The 19,829-nt window shown below is 31.0% G+C and overlaps 1 protein-coding gene across 2 annotated transcripts in view; it reads right to left on the bottom strand.

The window, feature by feature from the left end:
- Positions 1-7,277: 7,277 nt before the first annotated feature.
- The window catches only part of LOC118191244 (serine/threonine/tyrosine-interacting protein A-like), a 94,718-nt gene continuing 82,166 nt past the window's right edge, over positions 7,278-19,829 (bottom strand). The window contains exons 10-12 of one of the 2 annotated variants that reach the window (XR_015039825.1): positions 18,452-18,515; positions 17,752-17,914; positions 7,278-12,710 (exon numbers count right to left, since the gene is read on the bottom strand). Coding sequence is in view for 1 of the 2 variants with exons in the window: in XM_035362045.2 (XP_035217936.1) it covers positions 12,622-12,710; positions 18,452-18,515 (153 nt within the window). In the remaining variant the exon portion in view is untranslated. The remainder of the gene's footprint in view (positions 12,711-17,751; positions 17,915-18,451; positions 18,516-19,829) is intronic. The other variant, XM_035362045.2, reaches the window with a different exon arrangement.

A 19,829-nucleotide genomic window follows, 5' to 3' on the forward strand; every position in this document is an offset into this window, starting at 1 on the left:
CAATACTCTTGCAAAGCAGCTATAACCATGGAAGTGGGAACTGAGAACAGCAATACACCTTCCTAAAACAACCCACAACAGGCATGGAAATCGTGCTAGCCACTTCATGCACTGAATTATTTATAGCTGTAAATAATCTTCCATGATATCAGCCTTGTACAGCTGTTCACACATTTTTTAGACAATTTTCATTGTATTTACAGAAATATTTTACGTAAAATTTTAGTGTTTTAAATGTTCCATTTGCTAACTCTCATAATTTCCAAGACATTTCACCTTTTATAGTATTCGAAGAAGTATTTTATCCCATTCCTCTTAAACAGCTTAGGTTGGAGGTTTGGACAATTCACTTTTTCAGAGTCTAAATCCATGGGTGATACATCAAGAGATATGAGTAAAAAGCATGGCCTTGACACTCATTTCTTGTTCCATTTTTTTCAGGAAATTAACAGTGGACTTTGATGTGTGACTGCTTGATGGAATTCTACTGATTGATGGCATTATGGGTAAACATATTTGAAAATTGAGTAATAAAAGATGTTCCTGATAATATGTAGAGTTGATCTTAACACTTTTTTACACTCTCTTTAATTTTAATTTACCATTATGTGAAAAACCAACAACAATCATAAATCTCTTAAAAAAACTTTCAATTATTTGTACCATTTTTTCCTCTCCCTTTGATGATAATAAATACATCTCTTTTTATTGCAGTCATTTAAATACAACCAAGATTCATCTATTGCAAATACATTTTTCCATTTTTATCTGGATAAATGTTTTTCATAAAGAATTTCGCAGCACATTCTGCAATGTGTCGTGGAAAAAGACTATGCACATTATGTTTTATCACCTTTTTAAGATTCAAATCAGCATCAATTCCCTTATTTGCAGGTAAGGAATTCGCAACTGTTTTTTGACCTTGGCCGATTTTGTTTAGAATCAAAGATATTACCTTTGCAACATTTAAAACATTCCGATTCTTCCTTGGATATTTATTTGGAACAATTTTTCCACTTGAACCAAACTCCAACATTTTTTCCTTTCTCGTTGACAATATTACCTATCTTAGCTTTAGATATTGAAAAACTATGGCTTTCATAGCAGTTTTTAATAATAAGATATGCATAATGTTATGAATTTTGTATTTAGATAGCTAATATTAGTAGAATTATAATTAAAATTGTTTTATTTCCCTGTGCAATACAGCAGTGCTCCACAACCGGTGTGCTGTGGCACACTGGTGTGCCATGAGTAGGATATAGGTGTGCCGCAATCAAATACATGTATTTGACATTTTGCAATTTTTTATCATGTATTTAATACACAATGACAATTTTTTTTCCTTAATAATGTCTATTTTAAATGTTTTTATATATTTCACTGTTGTGTGTGTGATTGTAAGTGTGTCAGCATTTGAATTTTTTCGGCACTTCCTTAATAACTCGGTACTCTTTGGTGTGCCACGAAATTCCAGAAAGATTTTTTGTGTGTCGCAGGTGAGAAAAGGTTGCGGAGCACTGCAATACAGCACGAGAGATATTTTAAGAGAAGGCTACGCCGGAAAAGCAAAAATACAAGAGCACAGTCATTTAACATTTAAATAGATATCTTGTAATTTTTTATTAAAATTGAATAAATGTAATTGACTACTGTGTTAGCTGTAACCGTAATTCTACTCTTTTGCTTTCTATAAATCTCAAAGAGCAGAAATTACTAGAATCTCACACGACCGATTTAAAGCTATAGAAAGCCAGACAAAGAATATCTCAGTTGTCTACTTAGCTGCTGTAATTTTGTTTGGATTAGCTTTCTCTGCACTGTGGATTGTGTTCTATTTAATGTTTTGGTATTTTAAAGTATAGCTACTGATTATATTGTGTGATATTGTGCGAATATCTCTGAGGAAAATTCCAATATTTTGTTACATTTCTTGTGATAAGAATAGTTTTATTAACCTTTAATCGGACTTGTGCATTCAATCTATTATGAACTCGTATGCATGCATCCTATCTTAGCTTTAGATATAAAAACATTGGCTTTCACAGCAGTTTTTAATAACTAGATATGCATAATTTTCTTCAGAAAAAGCTCAAAAATAGCCTTCCATCCATCACTTCTTTAAAAGTGCCATTTTCCATGAAAACAAAACTGTTAAGCAGCAGATGATAATTTTTACTTTCAAAAATATAGTTGCAGTTAAAAAAGTAATTTCTAAGCAGACAATTTGTTTTATTGCAAAGCAAAATCATCTAAAAAATGTGCAAACAGCTTTTCTTTTATTATGTTGTGAGATAAGAATATCACCTACTACAATGGCATAATGGTGCACAGAAGTATCAAGGATGCCATCTCTAGATTTCACATGCAGAAAAATATGGAGTGTTATTTATCTACTGGCTCCTCCATACAAATATCTTTCATGAATGTTTTATTAATGATTACAGGTTTCAAGTTCTCTTTAAGTTAAATAGCTACTGTTGCTTTGGAAGCAAACTCTAGACTTATCCATAAAGAGAATAGCCTTCAGTGATAGATATTCTGTAGACATATTGACATGCCCACCTCAAGTGTTCACTTTCTAACAAGGGGAAGCAGCACACAAGTGCCTCATACACAGACCAACTTGATAAAAACATTCTGCAAACAATAGACACTGACATCATTCTTCAGGTGGTTCCAACAAGGAAAAACCTCAGTTCAGTTGGGGCTGTGATTATGTTTCTTTGAGCACCAAACTGCAAATACTAATCCATCAGGGTCAGTCTTGCACTTTGAACTTTCTAGATGTATTTTCAAAATATATAAACTGCAGGAGTGTGTCACCACCTGATTTTAGCCTAATCTTTATCATCGCAGTCCTTCCAACAAATATTGCTTCAGAATCATTTTAATGAATTGATTATTCCAAACTTATCCTACTATCACAGCAAAACCTGCAGTCCTGCTCCCAAACATGTACCTTTATTATCCTTCCAAAAGAAACAATTACAGAGCTACTATTTTGCATATTGTCATTTTGTTTGGCACTCATTTCACACCATTTAGTCTATTTTTGTAAATACAGTACAAAGTCCAGGATCCGGCCTTGTCAGGGCTTCCGCAATTCCGGATATTAGATCATCAGTTTAAATCTAGTAAGACAGCATGTGGAAACAATAAAACTAAAAATATGAAATCATGATTTATTAAATAATAAAGCATTTATGATCTAAAGGTTATCAAAATTTAGAAAAAAAAAAAAGCTTAAAATTTGTTTACTTTATTAAACATTTCTTTCAAGTTGCTTCATTTTTTATCCTAATAATTCTATAGAGACATAATTTCTTGCTCTGTTACAAGGTTCCATTGTTGAAATCCTGTAATTGCTGTGCCTAGAATTCCGACTAACTTGTTAATCGAAATTTTTTTGTTTTCAGTAACCTCTCTGTTACTTTCTTCACTATCGGTAGTGATATTTTCTAGATCTAGAACGATACTACAGCCATCCGTTGATTCATGATCGAGAAGCATTGTCATCGCAATGAAAATCTTCTTTTATACCATGTTCATTTATTACTGCTTCTCCACATTTCTTTACAAAATTCTGTTAATTAGAAAATTTTACCTTTGGTTTCTGATACTCGAAAACCTTCAGATTCGTGGCTATCATCATAAAATTTAACTTTCGTTCACTATACATATTTGGCTATGTATCATGAGATTGGCGACTAAAGACAAGTTGTTCCACTCTAAATATTATCTTGTTTCTATTGTGCACTAAGACAATAAAGCCTCAATTGTATTAGTTATTATATTTACGCCTATTCCTTGCCCAAACTTAAGGCTTACCCGACTCCTGAATAAATAAATTCCCACACATATTTAAGGCTTTTTGAGGGCTGGCACTGGAAATCTTGCCGCATGATGCAGTCTCTGCTGGTCCTAAACTCTGCTACCAAGTGCCTCCCTTTGTCTTTCCTAAATTCTGCCACTTGGTGCAGCTGTATGAGCTCTGGCACTGGTTCTGGGTTTGAATAACAAATCAGTTATTCTTAATTCAAGTAGCATTAATCTTTTGGACTATGAGTATCATTAACAAAATCTATTTTTAGCATATGGAGAGAAAGTTTTGTTACATTTTTCCTGTCAACATATCTTAGCACATTTAACTTAATCTGCAAACATCACCAAGCATAATGTCAACATATAAGGTTACCATACTCTTTGTTATTCAATTACTAACATAATAAAATTGTTTAGGTGTCGCTACATGAGTCATTACTCAAGTTGTCATGTGTTGATAAACATGCAGTGATGAAAGCAAAATAGGATAAATAATGATTATCCAGGTTGGCATCAGGGATATAAAATATTAGCATATTGTAAAATCAATGATATATCTATGTAGGATGTTTTGGTTTAAGATGTATACCAAGCAGATACACAGCTATGGGGCCAAATTATTGATCATACAAATTTATGCTAAAATGATTATTTCTTTAATAATGAAATATTTTGTTTAGTGCAGAAGTCAAATTAACAGATGGGACTCCCCTCATGTTTTATTATGCATGGGGAATCAAATGCGCATGCGTAAAGCGCACACACACACAAAAAAAAAAAAAAAAAAAAAAAAAGATGGTGGCTTTGAGGTCTGGATTTTAGATCATTCCGAATATCGGATGTCCAGATCTCAGACTTCGTACTGTATTAATAAATTTATGGAAACCAGTTTACATCAGGATACTAGGGGGTATTAAATTTTTTAAATGTATTGAAGCCTTTTTTGTGTATTTTTAACTAAATTCTTAAAAAAAAAAAAGTAAATTTTTTTTACATAAACTACATTATGCTATTTAAAAATTATAAATCAAAATTCTGTCTCTCTCCTGTACATAAAATAGTAGTCACAAGAAAAATAAATGTGAAGGTAGTACTTATTATGCCATAGTCAACTTTCTACAGACCTATATAATGGAGGGACAGAGGGTTATACTGCATTTCAAACTGCAAAAAAGCATAAAAACTTTTCTACGAGCATCCTTGCTGCTCCAATGGAAGACACATTAGATCAGTGTTTCTGAAACGTTTGGTTTATTGCATAGTTTTTTTTTTTTTAAAATGGAATGTTCAGGGCTCTCTAGGAACTTTGATTTGTATTTTATACACAAATATGTAAGAATGAAAAACAACAATGTTGAAGTTATTTGCATATTAATAAGGTTTCAAATTTATTAAGATCCTTCCACATTTATGATCACAGCATGTATCATCATCACTGTATAGAGGTGATAAAGAGATTTTAGCAAGTTAGATTACTCAACCATCTTCTATAGCAGTTGACATTGTTACAAGGCAAGCCAGAAAAGGAGGGCATGGCCTTAAATCCTTGTTTCAAAACAGGCCTTAAAGCACCTGTTTTGAAATAACCAATTATAAATTACAAGATTCTGGGACAAGAATATGATCTAAACTAGTAATAAAATAAGTTTAATGAGAAATAGTAAGAATGATGAGCTCTACTAATTTATCAATGCTCAGCAGTAATCAGACTATAAAGTATAATGTTAAGAATGAGAATATGACCTAAGCTAATAACAAAATAAGGTTAATGAGAAGGATGAAACTGGTGAGCTTCTAACAGTTTGTCAATGCTCTGCTCCATTTTTATTAAAAACATTCATAAATTTCTACGATTAGTCATCAAATGGTTTCATTCCTTTTTTTAATTATTAGATTTGCTACTACACTTAATCTGCATTCTGCTAAATATGATGATCAAAAGGTTACAAGAAAATTTCTATACAATAATCCATAAACATGAGCAAAGTTTGGATACTGCTTCGGCAACTAAACTGTTGGTATCCAGATCTAAATTTAAATTTCAGCTCTTATTTTGTTCTTTACTTCATTTTCATTTGCACAGAAAAATAGGTCCAAAAGGCAATTAGGTGCATATATTAAAAAAATATCTAGTTACAGATCTTTCAAATGTTGGCAGCATTCAAATACATCTTCCGCAATTTTCCCCCACAGTTCTCAAATTTGGAAATTGGTTCCCCAATACTAATTTCTATTCTGCATACCTGAACTAGTCATAAACATAATAGTAGTTCCTTTTATGCTTACCTTGATCTGTGCCACTAATATAAAAATTACATTTCTCGATTTTGTTAGGTTTAGGTCATTACTTTTAGAGCTGAAGGTTCAGTTCATTGAATGTATAAAAAAATGTTACATCTGTTTTTTGACTTTATCAAGTCTGCTTTTAAAGGATCATCCTATCCTTTCAAAAGCTGAAAAATCTGCAAAAACAACTCAAACATATTCGCTTTAACAATCAATGAGCTTCTGTATTAAGAAGCAGATGATGGCAAGCTGTTATTCAAAGAATTACCTCTGATTTTATTCGCTGCTCTGAGGATGAGATGAAGTAAGCTATGTAAACCTTCAGATTTTTTGCTACCAGATGTTGCCAATGAATAGCACAGTGCATAGCCAATATAATTTGTACCTCTGCTTTCAATTGTGCCATAAAACCACCATAGCATCCTACTACTGCTGCAGTACCATGAGCAGGAACAGGTAATTTCTTCCTGCTCAAGAATTTTCTTTTATCATACGAAATAAGGATTCTTCTTTAGCATTAATTAGTAATTTTGAAGCCAATACCTCTTAGAAAATGTGCTAATATCTTATGATTCATACTCGAATACACCTACATAAACATTATTTTCACCACTCACTAGTTGATACATACACTCCTCAGTATAACTTGGAGCTTGAATTACCTTATACTCCAGTGCCCAGCGAGAGGGGGGGGGAGATGTTTATGCCTACTTTAAGAATCACAGATGATCATCCTTTATACTTAACCATTATATTACATACAAATAATGAAGTGTATTAAAAATTATCATTTAAGCATGTTTAGATTGTGAATATATTTTACATAAAATTCTTCAATGCACTTTTATTTCTTCAAAAATATTTTATAGTTGTCAATATGTTTGCACAAGGCTTCAGGGACATTGAAGATTTCAATGTTTCAAGATCATTAAGTCATTGTCTAGGTAGAATTTTAAATAATTTAAAATTTATTTTTAAATATCAATATGCTTGTATTGATTCTTATCATTTACATGTATAATACACAGACAAAGAAAAGTACAGTATTAGATGTAAGTATTCAATAAATACTGTTCAATTGCACAAATCTTTTTAATGAATGATTATAAATGTATTTTTTAAAATATATTAATGCTATTGCCGCTACTTTGAATAATGGACAAATCTAGTATAAAAACATTTATTTGACCAAGAAAGTAAATATTTACAAAATATTTACTGCAGTAAAATATTTATGTATACTTTGGAATGCAATCACAGAGAAGTAAAAAACAAATACAAAAACATTTCTATCACAAATATCTTTACAATAAAATAAATACTTAAATTCAGTTAAATACATGATATTATGTTTCAATGAATACACAGAGAAGTACTGATATGTATATATTGCAAACACATAAGTAAATGAAATAAAACCTTTAATATTCAGTATAAATCACCACTCTAATGACATTAACAAGGAAGGTGGTTGTATCAAAGAAAAGCAGATAAGTAAAAATAACCTGAAAAAAGAATACACCTTTAAAGAATATTATAATTTTGTATTAAAGATGAATCACAAATACTCATCTTTGCTTTATGCAATTTGATTGCTAATTTTGTTCTTACTTAAGTGCATATTGATTTGTTAGTAATAACTAACAATTGGTTTCTCTTTATTAGGTAATTTACCAAATGTTTGGCATGCCTGATACACACAGAAATAAATGGCAGTCTTAATTTGATTTACAGTACTTTTATTCAGTTTTATTACTTTTACTTGTTCTCATAAAATTAATAAGCATAGAAGCTGAATCCCAGCTCCACAAATGTTTTATGAAGTAAACATATCTGGGACTATTATTTTATGATAAGAGTGGGTCTTTAAAGTTCTTTTTATTCACCTTAGTTATTTATGCTGGATAAAAAATACACTGACACATTCACATATTTTTATTTAATGAATGATTCACTAAATTATAGTAACAGTTATCTTCATAAAAAATTGCTAATAGCACTAAATAAAAAAATCAAAATTTTTACTCATTATGAAAAAAAAAAAGTCATATTAAATAATTTTACAATCTTAAATTCACTAAATATTAAAAGCATTGTTATTTATTAAATATAACTACATTAAGCCTTTGCATGTATGACCCCATACAGATTATTTGAGTAGCCACTGTTTATTTTGGGGATATCCATTAAGTCTCAGTGTTTCTAACCTCCAAATTCTTAATTTAGTGAATAATCCAAAATTTTTATCTGAGTATTTTCACCATCTCAAATTTGCAAACTCAACATTAATTTTATGTATTTAATTATTATGCATTTCAGGGTTTGCTTATTTTGTGCAGTTACCAATTGCTATTACTTTAATTAAATAATTAAGTATAAATAATGCATAGGACGATTACTCTGTGAATCCGATTATTAAAAATGTTTAATAAAGTAATCTTTTTTACATAAAATATTTCTTACTTAATACATTATAAAAATACTGTATAATAACAATAATCTTGTAAAACACCAATAAGACAGTTACAAAAAATTTAAATAAAATGTACAGTAGGCCTCCTAATTAACTTCCCTATATGGGACTAAATTCTAGGAAGAATCTCAGAAAAGTAGGGATGTGTTTAAGTATATAGTGTTTGCACAGCAAGGAGGCACTCAAAATACAAGCGAGCCAAAATCCTCTTAAGAGGTTGGTAGCAAGGGACCCCCAGACTGACACCCGAGATGTCCACCCTCAGAATTCCACCCAGGGCAGAAGATTAGCAGTTAGCAAGTCAGCTAATGCCTAGATGGATGCAAAGGTGTCAGCCTTGCTTCAACCTGTACTTATTATATAAGTAATTAATTATATACTGTATATAACATTTATTTAATTAAGACAAAATAAAAGGTATATTTTTTTCTCTCATTGCCCTGAATGATATTATGATTAGCACTTCTGGCTGCTGTATCACTGGGCTTGAATTCAAATCCCAGAGATGGCTTGGATGTTTGTAAGGGTATAGTGTCCGTGCAGTATGGGAACATTCAAAAGCCCTTACAAATACGAACCAAAAGTCCTCTCAAGAGCCTTGTGGTAAGGAAAGTGGAGTGGCAGACCCTCAAGTCTGCCCCCCAGGGTTTCTCCATTAAAGTAGGGATGGAATTTCCCCATTCTCATATGCATATAATCACCTTTTCCCAATAATAATGTTCTCAGTAATGAGACAGCTAATGACTGACGGGTAATGGCCCTTCTTGACAAGTGCGTGAAGTTGCAAGTGTCTGATTATTTGAAACAACATTTTTTTTTCTCTCTTTTTAGTTCTTTTTTTGATATCATGATAAGACAGATAAGAATCACTAATTGAAGCATTTAACCTCAGCATAATCAAAACTATGAGCAGTGTGCTCTTTTTAACTTTACTTTCTGGATGAAACATTGTGATGCCTAGCATAATGTATATAATCCATTCCCTGATAGTGTTCATTATGCTTGACACAGGAAATCCAAAACCACAAAACATCATAAATATTTTTAGTGACTATTAAAACCTAAACCAATGCTGAAAGTGCTAGAAATGTATTAATTATAGTTATAAAAATATTTATGTGCATATATTTTTGGAAGTCCTAAGAAAAATCTTTGAAGATTTAAACATTGATGGCTAATGGCCACACAGACATAGCAACAAATTATAAAAATTATGCAGAAAATGTGTCATTCTTAAATAAATAAATAAAAAATAATAAAAAAAATTTACTATTTTTGAATACATTAAAATTAATTGCATGAAATTTGCTGGCAACATGTGCCACACGAATTCTTGTTTAATATTAAAATTTTTTAATTATAAGCCAATGGCAAAATGAGGCTCAGATTTTGACAGTTGGACTGCAACAATAGTGGCTTTAATAACAGTAAGATTACCATCTGGGGAAAGCTAGCCAAATGAAGAGCAGAGTGCATAACTACCACACTGAAATGTGAAAAACCAGAAGGTTCTCGCAAGAAAGACAGGAGGTCTTCACATTGCTTAGCGACACTGTTTCAGAAGAATTCTAAACTGACTTAAATTTGCTTTATAACACATGACTGATTCAATTTATAGAACTATGTACAGTATGATTCTGTTATGAAATATACTACTGTTTAATTTGATATTTTAAATCTAATGTTCTTTGGTTAATTTCATTTTGTACCTTTTTATACAAAGAAAATCCTGAATAGGAAAATTTTCATTTATCAAAGTACTTTCAAACATGATGAAATAAAATTAAGTATTTAATGTACATATTATTATGTGAATAACCAATATATAATACACATTAATGTACCACATATTAGTGTAAAATAAAATGAAATACAAATATTTACTCATTAAACATTGGTTTAATCTTTACATAAAGATCAAATATCTACAGCATAATAAAACAATTCAAATCAAATAAAATTTAATAAGAGAAATTAGAAAAAAAAAATCACTAGGGGTAGGGAAATGAAATTTTACAGTTTGTTTCATTAATTCAGTAATTTCCTTTATTGTTGAAAAACAGCTTAGGTTAAAAATAAAAAATTGGGAAATTCGGTAATGCGACGAAAAATCGGAAGAGTTGGTAGATATGGAAGTGAAGGAGGGCCATGACTAAACCTAGGCTATCTTGCCAATTGAAAATGTATGTAGACAGTATTATGTGCACATTCCCCCCCCCCACCACACACACAATTTAATCTAACCGAAGAACAGCTCAATCTTCACTAGAGGAATCAGCTGTCCATAAAAAATTTCGCACATGGTGCCGTTCTAGTTTGTTAAATGGGACAATTTTTTATTCATTATGCAAAGCATATTTATACATATTTAAAATTAGGTTAAAATCAACCTCAGCAAAAACTTTTTTGCTCCTAAACAAGTGGGACTTGTATCTGGATCATTATTGATAGAATTTTATTCATTATCCATGGCAAACTAAGGTTGCTTTTTGGGTAATTTTAATTTTACATTGGCAAATTTCTCTTTCATTCAATCCCTATAACAGAGTTTTAGAATACAAGGCACTGTCCTTTCTCCTAGACTTAACAACATAAATTTGAGTCTTACCAGTGGTTAAAAGTGAGACCAGATATCATAATTTTGAAATTTCTTTCATAAATTAAAAAAAAAAAAAAAAATTAAGGAACTACAACTACAGTACCAAGTCCATAATCCAGACTCATCGGGACTTCAGCGATTCCGGATTAGGGGTTTTTCCGGATTATAGATCATCAATTTAAATCTGGTAAGATGGCATGCAAAAATTATACAATTAAAAACATGAAACCGTAATTTATGAAATAAAGAGCAATTATGATCTAAAGGGTATCAAAATTTACAAAAAAACTTGATATTTATTTGTTTACTTTATTAAACATTTCTTAAGTTGTTTAAGTTGCTTCGTTTTTTCTTTAATTCTCTCTTCTGTAAACAGCATCTCTTCTCTGTATGCGCATGCGTAGTGGACGCGCGCATGTGTAAGTTTGTGGCTTTGAGGTCCGGATTATATATCATTCCGGATAATGGACGTCCGAATTACGGACTTTGTATTGTACTAGATATTACTTTATAGGCCTAATTATGATATACACTATAAATGAAAATACATATATTATGAGTAAATGGCCATATGATATTATGAAACATATGCTCTGATTTTTAATTTCCTTCTTAAATATAAAATTTACAAACAAAATAATAATAATAATAAATGCAGACAATATTTGAAAAAGCAGTACAAATTTCTCAAAGCCTTTTTAAAAAAAATATTTTATAGAACACTGATTCACTCACAAAATATGCTCTTCAAAATAATGCCATAATGGAATTTAAATTGCTTAAACATGAAATTTTAAGGATGTATAATTAATTGAATTAGTATGACATAACTGTATAAAACATGAATTTCAATAAAGTCATAAAAACATAACATAATTAAAAAAGCATGTGGTAATTTGATGAACCATGAATTTCTTTAAATCATATCAATTTTCCGCATATTATTTGCAAATGCTAAATATTTTTAACAATATTTTTTTAAAGGGAAATACATTTCATTTAATTCCGTTAGGAGATGTCTGATCTATACAAATATTTGACTCATATCAGACTAAAAAATCATTTTTAATAATGAACTTGTGGATCTTATAATGTGCAATTCTTAGATTACAAAATCTGAGCTTCTTCATAAAAAAATACTTTTTGTAAACCTCTATTTTATCTAGAAATGCACGATTTTCAAACAATTTTTGGCATACAAAAGTGATAAAACATCTGCACACACTAATAGGTGATGTTTCCACACAATATGAAAACATATTCCTTGGTGCATATTTTCATCAACACAAACAAAGCACCTAAGGGATTAGTGAAACATTTTAGTACGAAATTATAAATAAGACATCACAAAAATTGGAAGATCCACCAAAGCTCTTAAATCAGATTCAGGTACATAAAATGAACTGGTAGTCATTTATTACCATACGAAGGAACAGTCTCATAAAATGTTAGATTCATCACACACATCCATTTGATTGTTTAAACAGTCAGAGTCTTCTGATTCATCATACTTCCTTTTTAATTTTCCTTTAAAGAAAAATATTTCATATATAATTTTGTTTATAATATATATTTAAAAAATTTTTCAATACCCAAATGTGGGCGCAATTACAAAAAGTAAAGTTATTGAACACACAACATTATATGATGTTGTATATTGGGAAAAAGAAGGTTTTACTTTATAGAAAGTCACTCGGAAATTACAGAATTTAAGTACAGATACCTGAATAAATTTCACTTATTACTGGAAAATATTTTCCTTAGTAAAGATTAAAAAATAAAAAACATTTAAAAAAAAAGAGAGAGAGAGAGATGTAGTGATATACTGGAAGATGTGATGAAATTAATAGTCTCCCAGTAAGATAAAAGAACTGTAATGTTAAGTTTTTTTTTGTCATTATTCTGATAGCCTAAATATGGATGAATTTAAGGGTCAATAATTTTTCAGTCGATAATGCAGAAATTCGAAGGGGAAAATCATGCAAATTGGGAAGGGGAAAAAAGGTTGAAGGTAATGACAAAGTTTGTTATTTTCATTTGTTATCCATTTGGAAGTTAGATCTACAAAAAATAACATTAAGTGTATAGGAAACTGAATGGGGGGGGAAATGTGCATTATAAACTAGATTTGCTGAAGTGAGGTTGGAATGTATATATATATATATCATTTACCATATGAATGAATTTTTGACGCAATAGGTTTTTCACCAGTATGAACAGAAAAGAGTTAGATATAACAATGAGATGCTTTTCTTAATTGAAACTATACTGCCCTGCACACTGTCTAATGGCAGGGCATTCCTGCTAATGATGATATGCTTATTGTGGGTCCTTGTATTCTTACTCCACCAGTCTCACCTGGATTTTGAACATAAAAATGGACACGAACATAAAAGGATACCTAAAGTAATTTAAAAGGTATTATAACTATCCTAGTGATCTAAACATGTATGAGTTTTGATAATTTTCATGTAGAACTTGCCAAAATTCTAGAATAAAATTATGCAGGAGGAAAAAGGGTTTTCAAGTGAAGACAATATCAAATTTATTATACAGTCAAAAGTCGTTAATTCGGACACCCATAATCCGGACCTCAAAGCTACAAACTTTCTGCGCATGCGCACAGGCGTTTACGAGAGCGCGTAAGACTCTTACGGCTGCGAATTTGTGCGCGTTTAATGTGTAACACGCTAAGCTAAAGTTATCTAATTCAGTTAATGTTGCAGATTGCGTTGTTCCTTAATCTTCGAATTGGATCCGGCTTATTATTTTTTGCAGACTGTTAGAGCAATTTTATAAAAGTAAGCTTGAACTTTCGATTATGTCAAATAGAATTTCCGATATATATTTACTACAAAGCGAAAGTATGTTTTGAAATCCGAAATCTGTTTATCAATTTCATGCTGCTCTGCGGCAGAGGGGGGGGCAGAAACGTCATTATTAGATTATGATAGATTAAAAAGATTATGTCAACTAGAATTTCCGATATATATTTACTAATATGTAATTTGTACCTACAAAGCGAAAGTATGTTTTGAAATCTGAAATTTGTTTATCAATTTCACTCCGCAGATTGGAAGTTGATCTCTCAGCACTATCCTTATCTTCAGGGCAGATGTTTTTATTTTATTTGGTTTATAATTCCGTACTAAGTGTAGTATTTCATTTCGATGTACTCCATCTTTGATATGATTTAAATCAAGTTCCTCGTCATTATAATTCGCTTCCGATAGTGAAGAAAGTGACCCAGAGGTTATTGAAAATGAAAACACTTCGATTGACAAATTAGTCGGTATTCTCAACACAGCAATTATAGGACTTGAACAGCGGAACTTTGTAACTAAACAAGAAATTATGTCTGTTTATAGAATTAAAGAGAAAGTATTATTACATAAAACGAAGCAACTTAAACAACTTACATTGAAAGAAATGTTTAATAAAGTAAACAAATAAATATTAAGCTTTTTTTTTTTTTGGTAAATTTTGATACCCTTTAGATCATAATTGTTCTTTATTTCATAAATTACGGTTTCATATTTTTAATTTTAGAATTTCTGCATGCCATCTTACGAGATTTAAACTGATGATCTATAAATCCGGAAAAATCGATAATCCGGAATCGCCGAAGTCCCGACGAGTCCGGATTAATGACTTTTGACTGTATCTGTCCTATGTATACATTTAAATGTATGCCATAGCTGCATAAAATATCCTGAGTATTGGAAATTGGGTAGAATCAAAATTTCATTTACTATAACCTTCGGCTTCATTACATGCAGGTTTGCTTACAGTGGAATTAGATCATATTATTATTTTAAATAAATATCTAAAGCAGGGTTCGTAGCCACATTTTAGTTAAAAAAATTAGCACCTATAAGCACTTTTCAAGCACAATTTAAGGGAAAAAAAAAATAAGCACCTGTCTAATTACATTATACACCACTTCATAACCTTAAAAGAAAAATTAGACTTGTAATTTAAAATATGAGAAATTCAGTATTTATTAAGAGAAAATGAGCATTACTCATCCATAGAAAACAATTACATTCTTTTTTTTTTATTATTTTAAATAACAGTTCAAATTACAGAACTAGTTTACAATGAGAGGGGAGGGAAAAACTATGCAGAACTAAATTATATTACAATATTTAACAATGAAATTTCAGTTCAAAATAGAGAAAATAAATAACAATAAGCTATATTTACTATATGAAATCAGAAGACGGCAAATTGCTTCATGCAGTCATCCTTTAACAGTAAAAGCTTAACTAACCGGCATACTCGGAAATTGCCAAATACCTGAAATTTCCGATAGTAGAGTGTAACTGGTAAAAGTGGAAGGGGGGTAGATTGTAGACGTTCTTTAGATTTTTCAGCTAAATAATGCTTTTGGCATTCTGCTATGTGCAGCATATAAAAAATAGCCCAATGGAACTGAAAAATAATCTGCTTAGCAAGCACAGTAAAACTCTTTTATCTCTGGGAAATATCGCACAATACGAGCACCTTAATTCTTCCTCACGTGATATTACGCAATCGGAATCAACAGGTTCTGGTATTCGGAGAATAAATAACCTAAATAAAGGAAAACGTCCCTTTGCTTCGTCCGGTTTTTACCATCAGGCGCCCATGTGGCATAAATAAAGAGATCCTATCTGGGATGTTTTTCATTCTAATTTTGAACAGACTGCGTTAAATTCCCGGAATAGAATCATTCTTCACTTGGGTTGGTAGACCGCAGAACTTTTAGTCCTATTCAATCCGGATAGAGAGTGACAAAAAAAAAAAAAAAAAAAAAAAAAAAAAAAAAAAAAAAAGAAAAGAAAAAAAAAAAAAAAAAAGTCCGTTGTTTGCTTTGCTGCGAACTGTAATGGTTTCAATATTCGAGATTTTGTGGAAAAAGGGAACAACCCCCCAACTTCTGTACTGTATAATGCATTGGCAAAAGTTTAACTATACTTCAGCAGTTACTGCAAATATATTATTATAAATATTCATACATATGCTCATAATATAAGCCGATTATAATAAACGTGAATATGAACTGACCACGCAGAATGAGAATGTAAATTATTAAAATCTTGATAGAAATTCAAACGTGTGTAGTATTGGGTGGGAGCAAAAGAATATGGAATGCATCGGAATTTCCTACCGCTTTCGCAATTCTTTGACCAATAGAACGACGTGCACCTGTCTATACTCGTCTGCACCAAAGGCAAAGAATATACAAGGTGCTTCACAGATCATGGGACAAACTTGGAGGGGTGGTGGAGTGTACTAAAACATGCATTTTTTTACAGGAATGCAGAGTCTAAAGTGACGGGCTAAGGCAGGAACGCATAAAAAATAACACGAGAGGAAAATGTGTTTATATACAAAATCAATCTATATTGTTCATACATAGACATTGTTGAATACATAGACGTTCTTTGCCAAAAGTTATGCTAATGCAGAGAAAGAGGCGAAAAGCTATTTCAGGGAGTATGATTCACCATCTGATGTTCCATATAAGGAAATAAAGTTGTTTATTTAGTTTCGGCTTTGGTACGGGGAAAAAATGTGCATTCGTTTAAAAAAAAAAAAAAAAAAAAAAGTGCTTTAGAGAAAAAGTAAGCACCTATAAGGGCTTTTATATTTTATTTTCAAATATAACGACTTATAAGCACATGTAAGGACCACTACGAACCCTGTAAAGTTACAGTTAGTTAACCGGCTGAATTTAGCTAAGGCAAAAGCATAGGAGGGCTACCTGTAAAGAGCAGATTGTAGAGACCTTTTTACAAGGAACTGGTTTGTATTCACGTTACACATGACAAAAACCACAAAAATATTTAAGCAGCCAAGTCTTTCACTGGGTTTCAAATCTTAGTTGAACCTTCGAGGTGGTCTTATCTACTCTCACTAGTATACCCTATTTAAGGCAAATCCAGCAAAAGAAAAATTTAATGTTGTATCAAAACCTCTGACCAGCAATGCTGAACAGTACAAAGTCCATATAACCCGGACTCGTCGGAACTTCGGCGATTCCGCATTATAGATCAGCAATTTAAATCTGGTAAGATGGCATGCAGAAATTACACAATTAAAAATATGAAATCATAATTTATGAAATAAAGAGCAATTATAATCTAAAAGGTATCAAAATTTACAAAAAAAAAAAAAAAAAAAAAAAAAAAAAGCTTTATATTTATTTGTTTATTTTATTAAACATTTCTTTCAATGTAAGTTGTTTAAGTTGCTTCGTTTTTTGTGCTAATACTTTCTCTTTAATTCTATAAACAGACATAATTTCTTGCTCAATTACAAAGTTCCATTGTAATTCCTGTGTTGAGAATACCGACTAACTTGTGAACTGAAGTGTTTTCGTTTTCAATAACCATCCTGTGACTTTCTTCACTATCGGAAGTGGTATTTTCTAGATCTAGAACCATACTACAGATTTCGCTGTCCATTAATTGATTGATGATTGTGGCATTGTCGTCGCAATGAAAAACTTCTATTATATCATCTTCATTTATTACCGCTTCTCCACATTTCTTTATAAAATCCAATAACTGGAAAATTTTACCTTTAGTTTGCGATGTCCGAAAACCTTCAAATTCGTGGTTATCATCTTCATCGTCCTCAACATGAAATATGGTAGGTGGCATAAATTATGCCAAGCATTTTTTAACGTGTCTGGAGACACATCCTCCCACAATCTTGCGATGTTCCACATAGCAGATTTTATGCTAAAAAATTTCAAAAAGTCTTTAATAGTCTTGCCATTGTTCAAGAAATTTAACATAGATTTTAAATTTGCTACTTTATATGCTAAAATTGCTCTAACAATCTTCAAAAAATAATAAGCTGGATCCAATTAGATGATCAAGGAACAGCGCAATCTGCAACATTAACTGAAATGCCTTAGAATCAGTAAAGATAATTTTAGCCTAGCCATCCGTTATACATTAAACGTGCTTGCGTAAAGCATACCAAAAAAAAAAAGTTTGTGGCTTTGAGGTCCAGATCACGGACTCTATACCGTATTATACAGCCTAAAATACTTTTTGTGATGTCTTTAAGAAAATATACATACATACATCTTGGAGTATGTCCAGAAAATTAAGACAACACATTTAAAATATGTAAATCCAGGTATAAAGCAGCAGGGGCATTTTGGCATTAAATTTAAGAAACTTTTCCTCACAGCTGTCAAAACCTTCTGTTGGTCAGAGGATTAAATGAGAATAAAAAATGGGAAAATATAACAGTATATTTTTTCTTACCTGTAACTTTGGATGTATGGCCATTTAATAGTGTCTTTTGGGCTTTATAAATGGGTTCATATTCCTGTTGCATAAAAAATACACATTTAATGACAGATTAATATATATATATATATATATATATATTGTTATATTAAAAAGTAATACATAATGAATGCAACCTGTTTCTATTTATAATAACATATTTTTGCTAAAGATTTAAACCAAGGAAATTTAAGTTGTTTAAGCAATACTCGTACATGATGTGCAGAATATGCTTGTCATATGACAATTTAACATACAGCATTCTCAGAAAATTCTAAAACTTTATTTATTGTATTTGCATTTTAAAAAAGATCGTCCACATAAAAGTGCTCAGTTAAACATTTCAAAAGTTTCGAGTCAAAAGTCATTTTACATTTTCAAATGTGATATTTAATAGTCGCAGCTAGGATAAACAATTTGAAGGGCACACGAGTCAGTCATTCGGAAAATTTTATAAGCTTTCGAATCATTTTCATTTGGAAACCAAACATATCACAGTCTTTATTCTTTTTTGCTACATGTGCAGTCAAAAATTCTCTCTGAATATCATACTTGAATGTATATTCATATTTGGAAAATCATAAAATCACATCTAAAATTTTGGGATTCATTGGTGCCCCCAGGATTCAGACATTCATTAAGAGACTTGCACCCTTTACTTTTTGACAATACATCGAATACTAGTCTAATTTTTATAGTTCCCTATTTGATTTTAAAACAACTAAATGGGACATGTAATAAAAATTCTTTTTGAAGCTGGAAGAGCACTCCTCGGTAATATTAACACTGGCTTAAACAATTTACATTGAAAGTAACATTTAATAAATCAAACAAATATTGAGTATTTTATTGTAAATTTTGCTTTTCTTAAGGTAATAAATGCTTTTCATATTAATTTTATAATTTTTAACATGACTAAGATTTAAACTGGAGATCTAAAATAGGGAAATATCTAAAATCTGGAAAAGCTGAAGTTCCAATGATTCCAAATGTACTGCACTAATGATTTGAGAAATATTTTCTTTCGAGCATGAGAATGATCCCCTGGTTTTTGGCATGGTATCTTACATTCTGGGAATGCTAATTTGCATGCCTACTGCCTTTCATATGTATGTGGTAGTTGCTTCTCAAGTTCCATCTCTTTTAAATAAAATCAGATACCCAGTCGCCCAATATAATTATAGTAGGTATACAATATTTTCTTGACAACTGCTAACATAAATACTTAAACAGATAATGCTGTTAAGCCCTTACTATCAGCAAACATTTTACAGCATCTTCATATGACCTCAAGCTCCAATTGGTTTTGACCTAATAAAAGCCCTAATCTCTACTGCATGTTCTAGAGCAGGGC

This window comes from Stegodyphus dumicola, chromosome 2 (assembly GCF_044657685.1).
Source record: "Stegodyphus dumicola isolate Sdum_Otavi_A_Nest chromosome 2, ASM4465768v1".
Taxonomy (NCBI): domain Eukaryota; kingdom Metazoa; phylum Arthropoda; class Arachnida; order Araneae; family Eresidae; genus Stegodyphus; species Stegodyphus dumicola.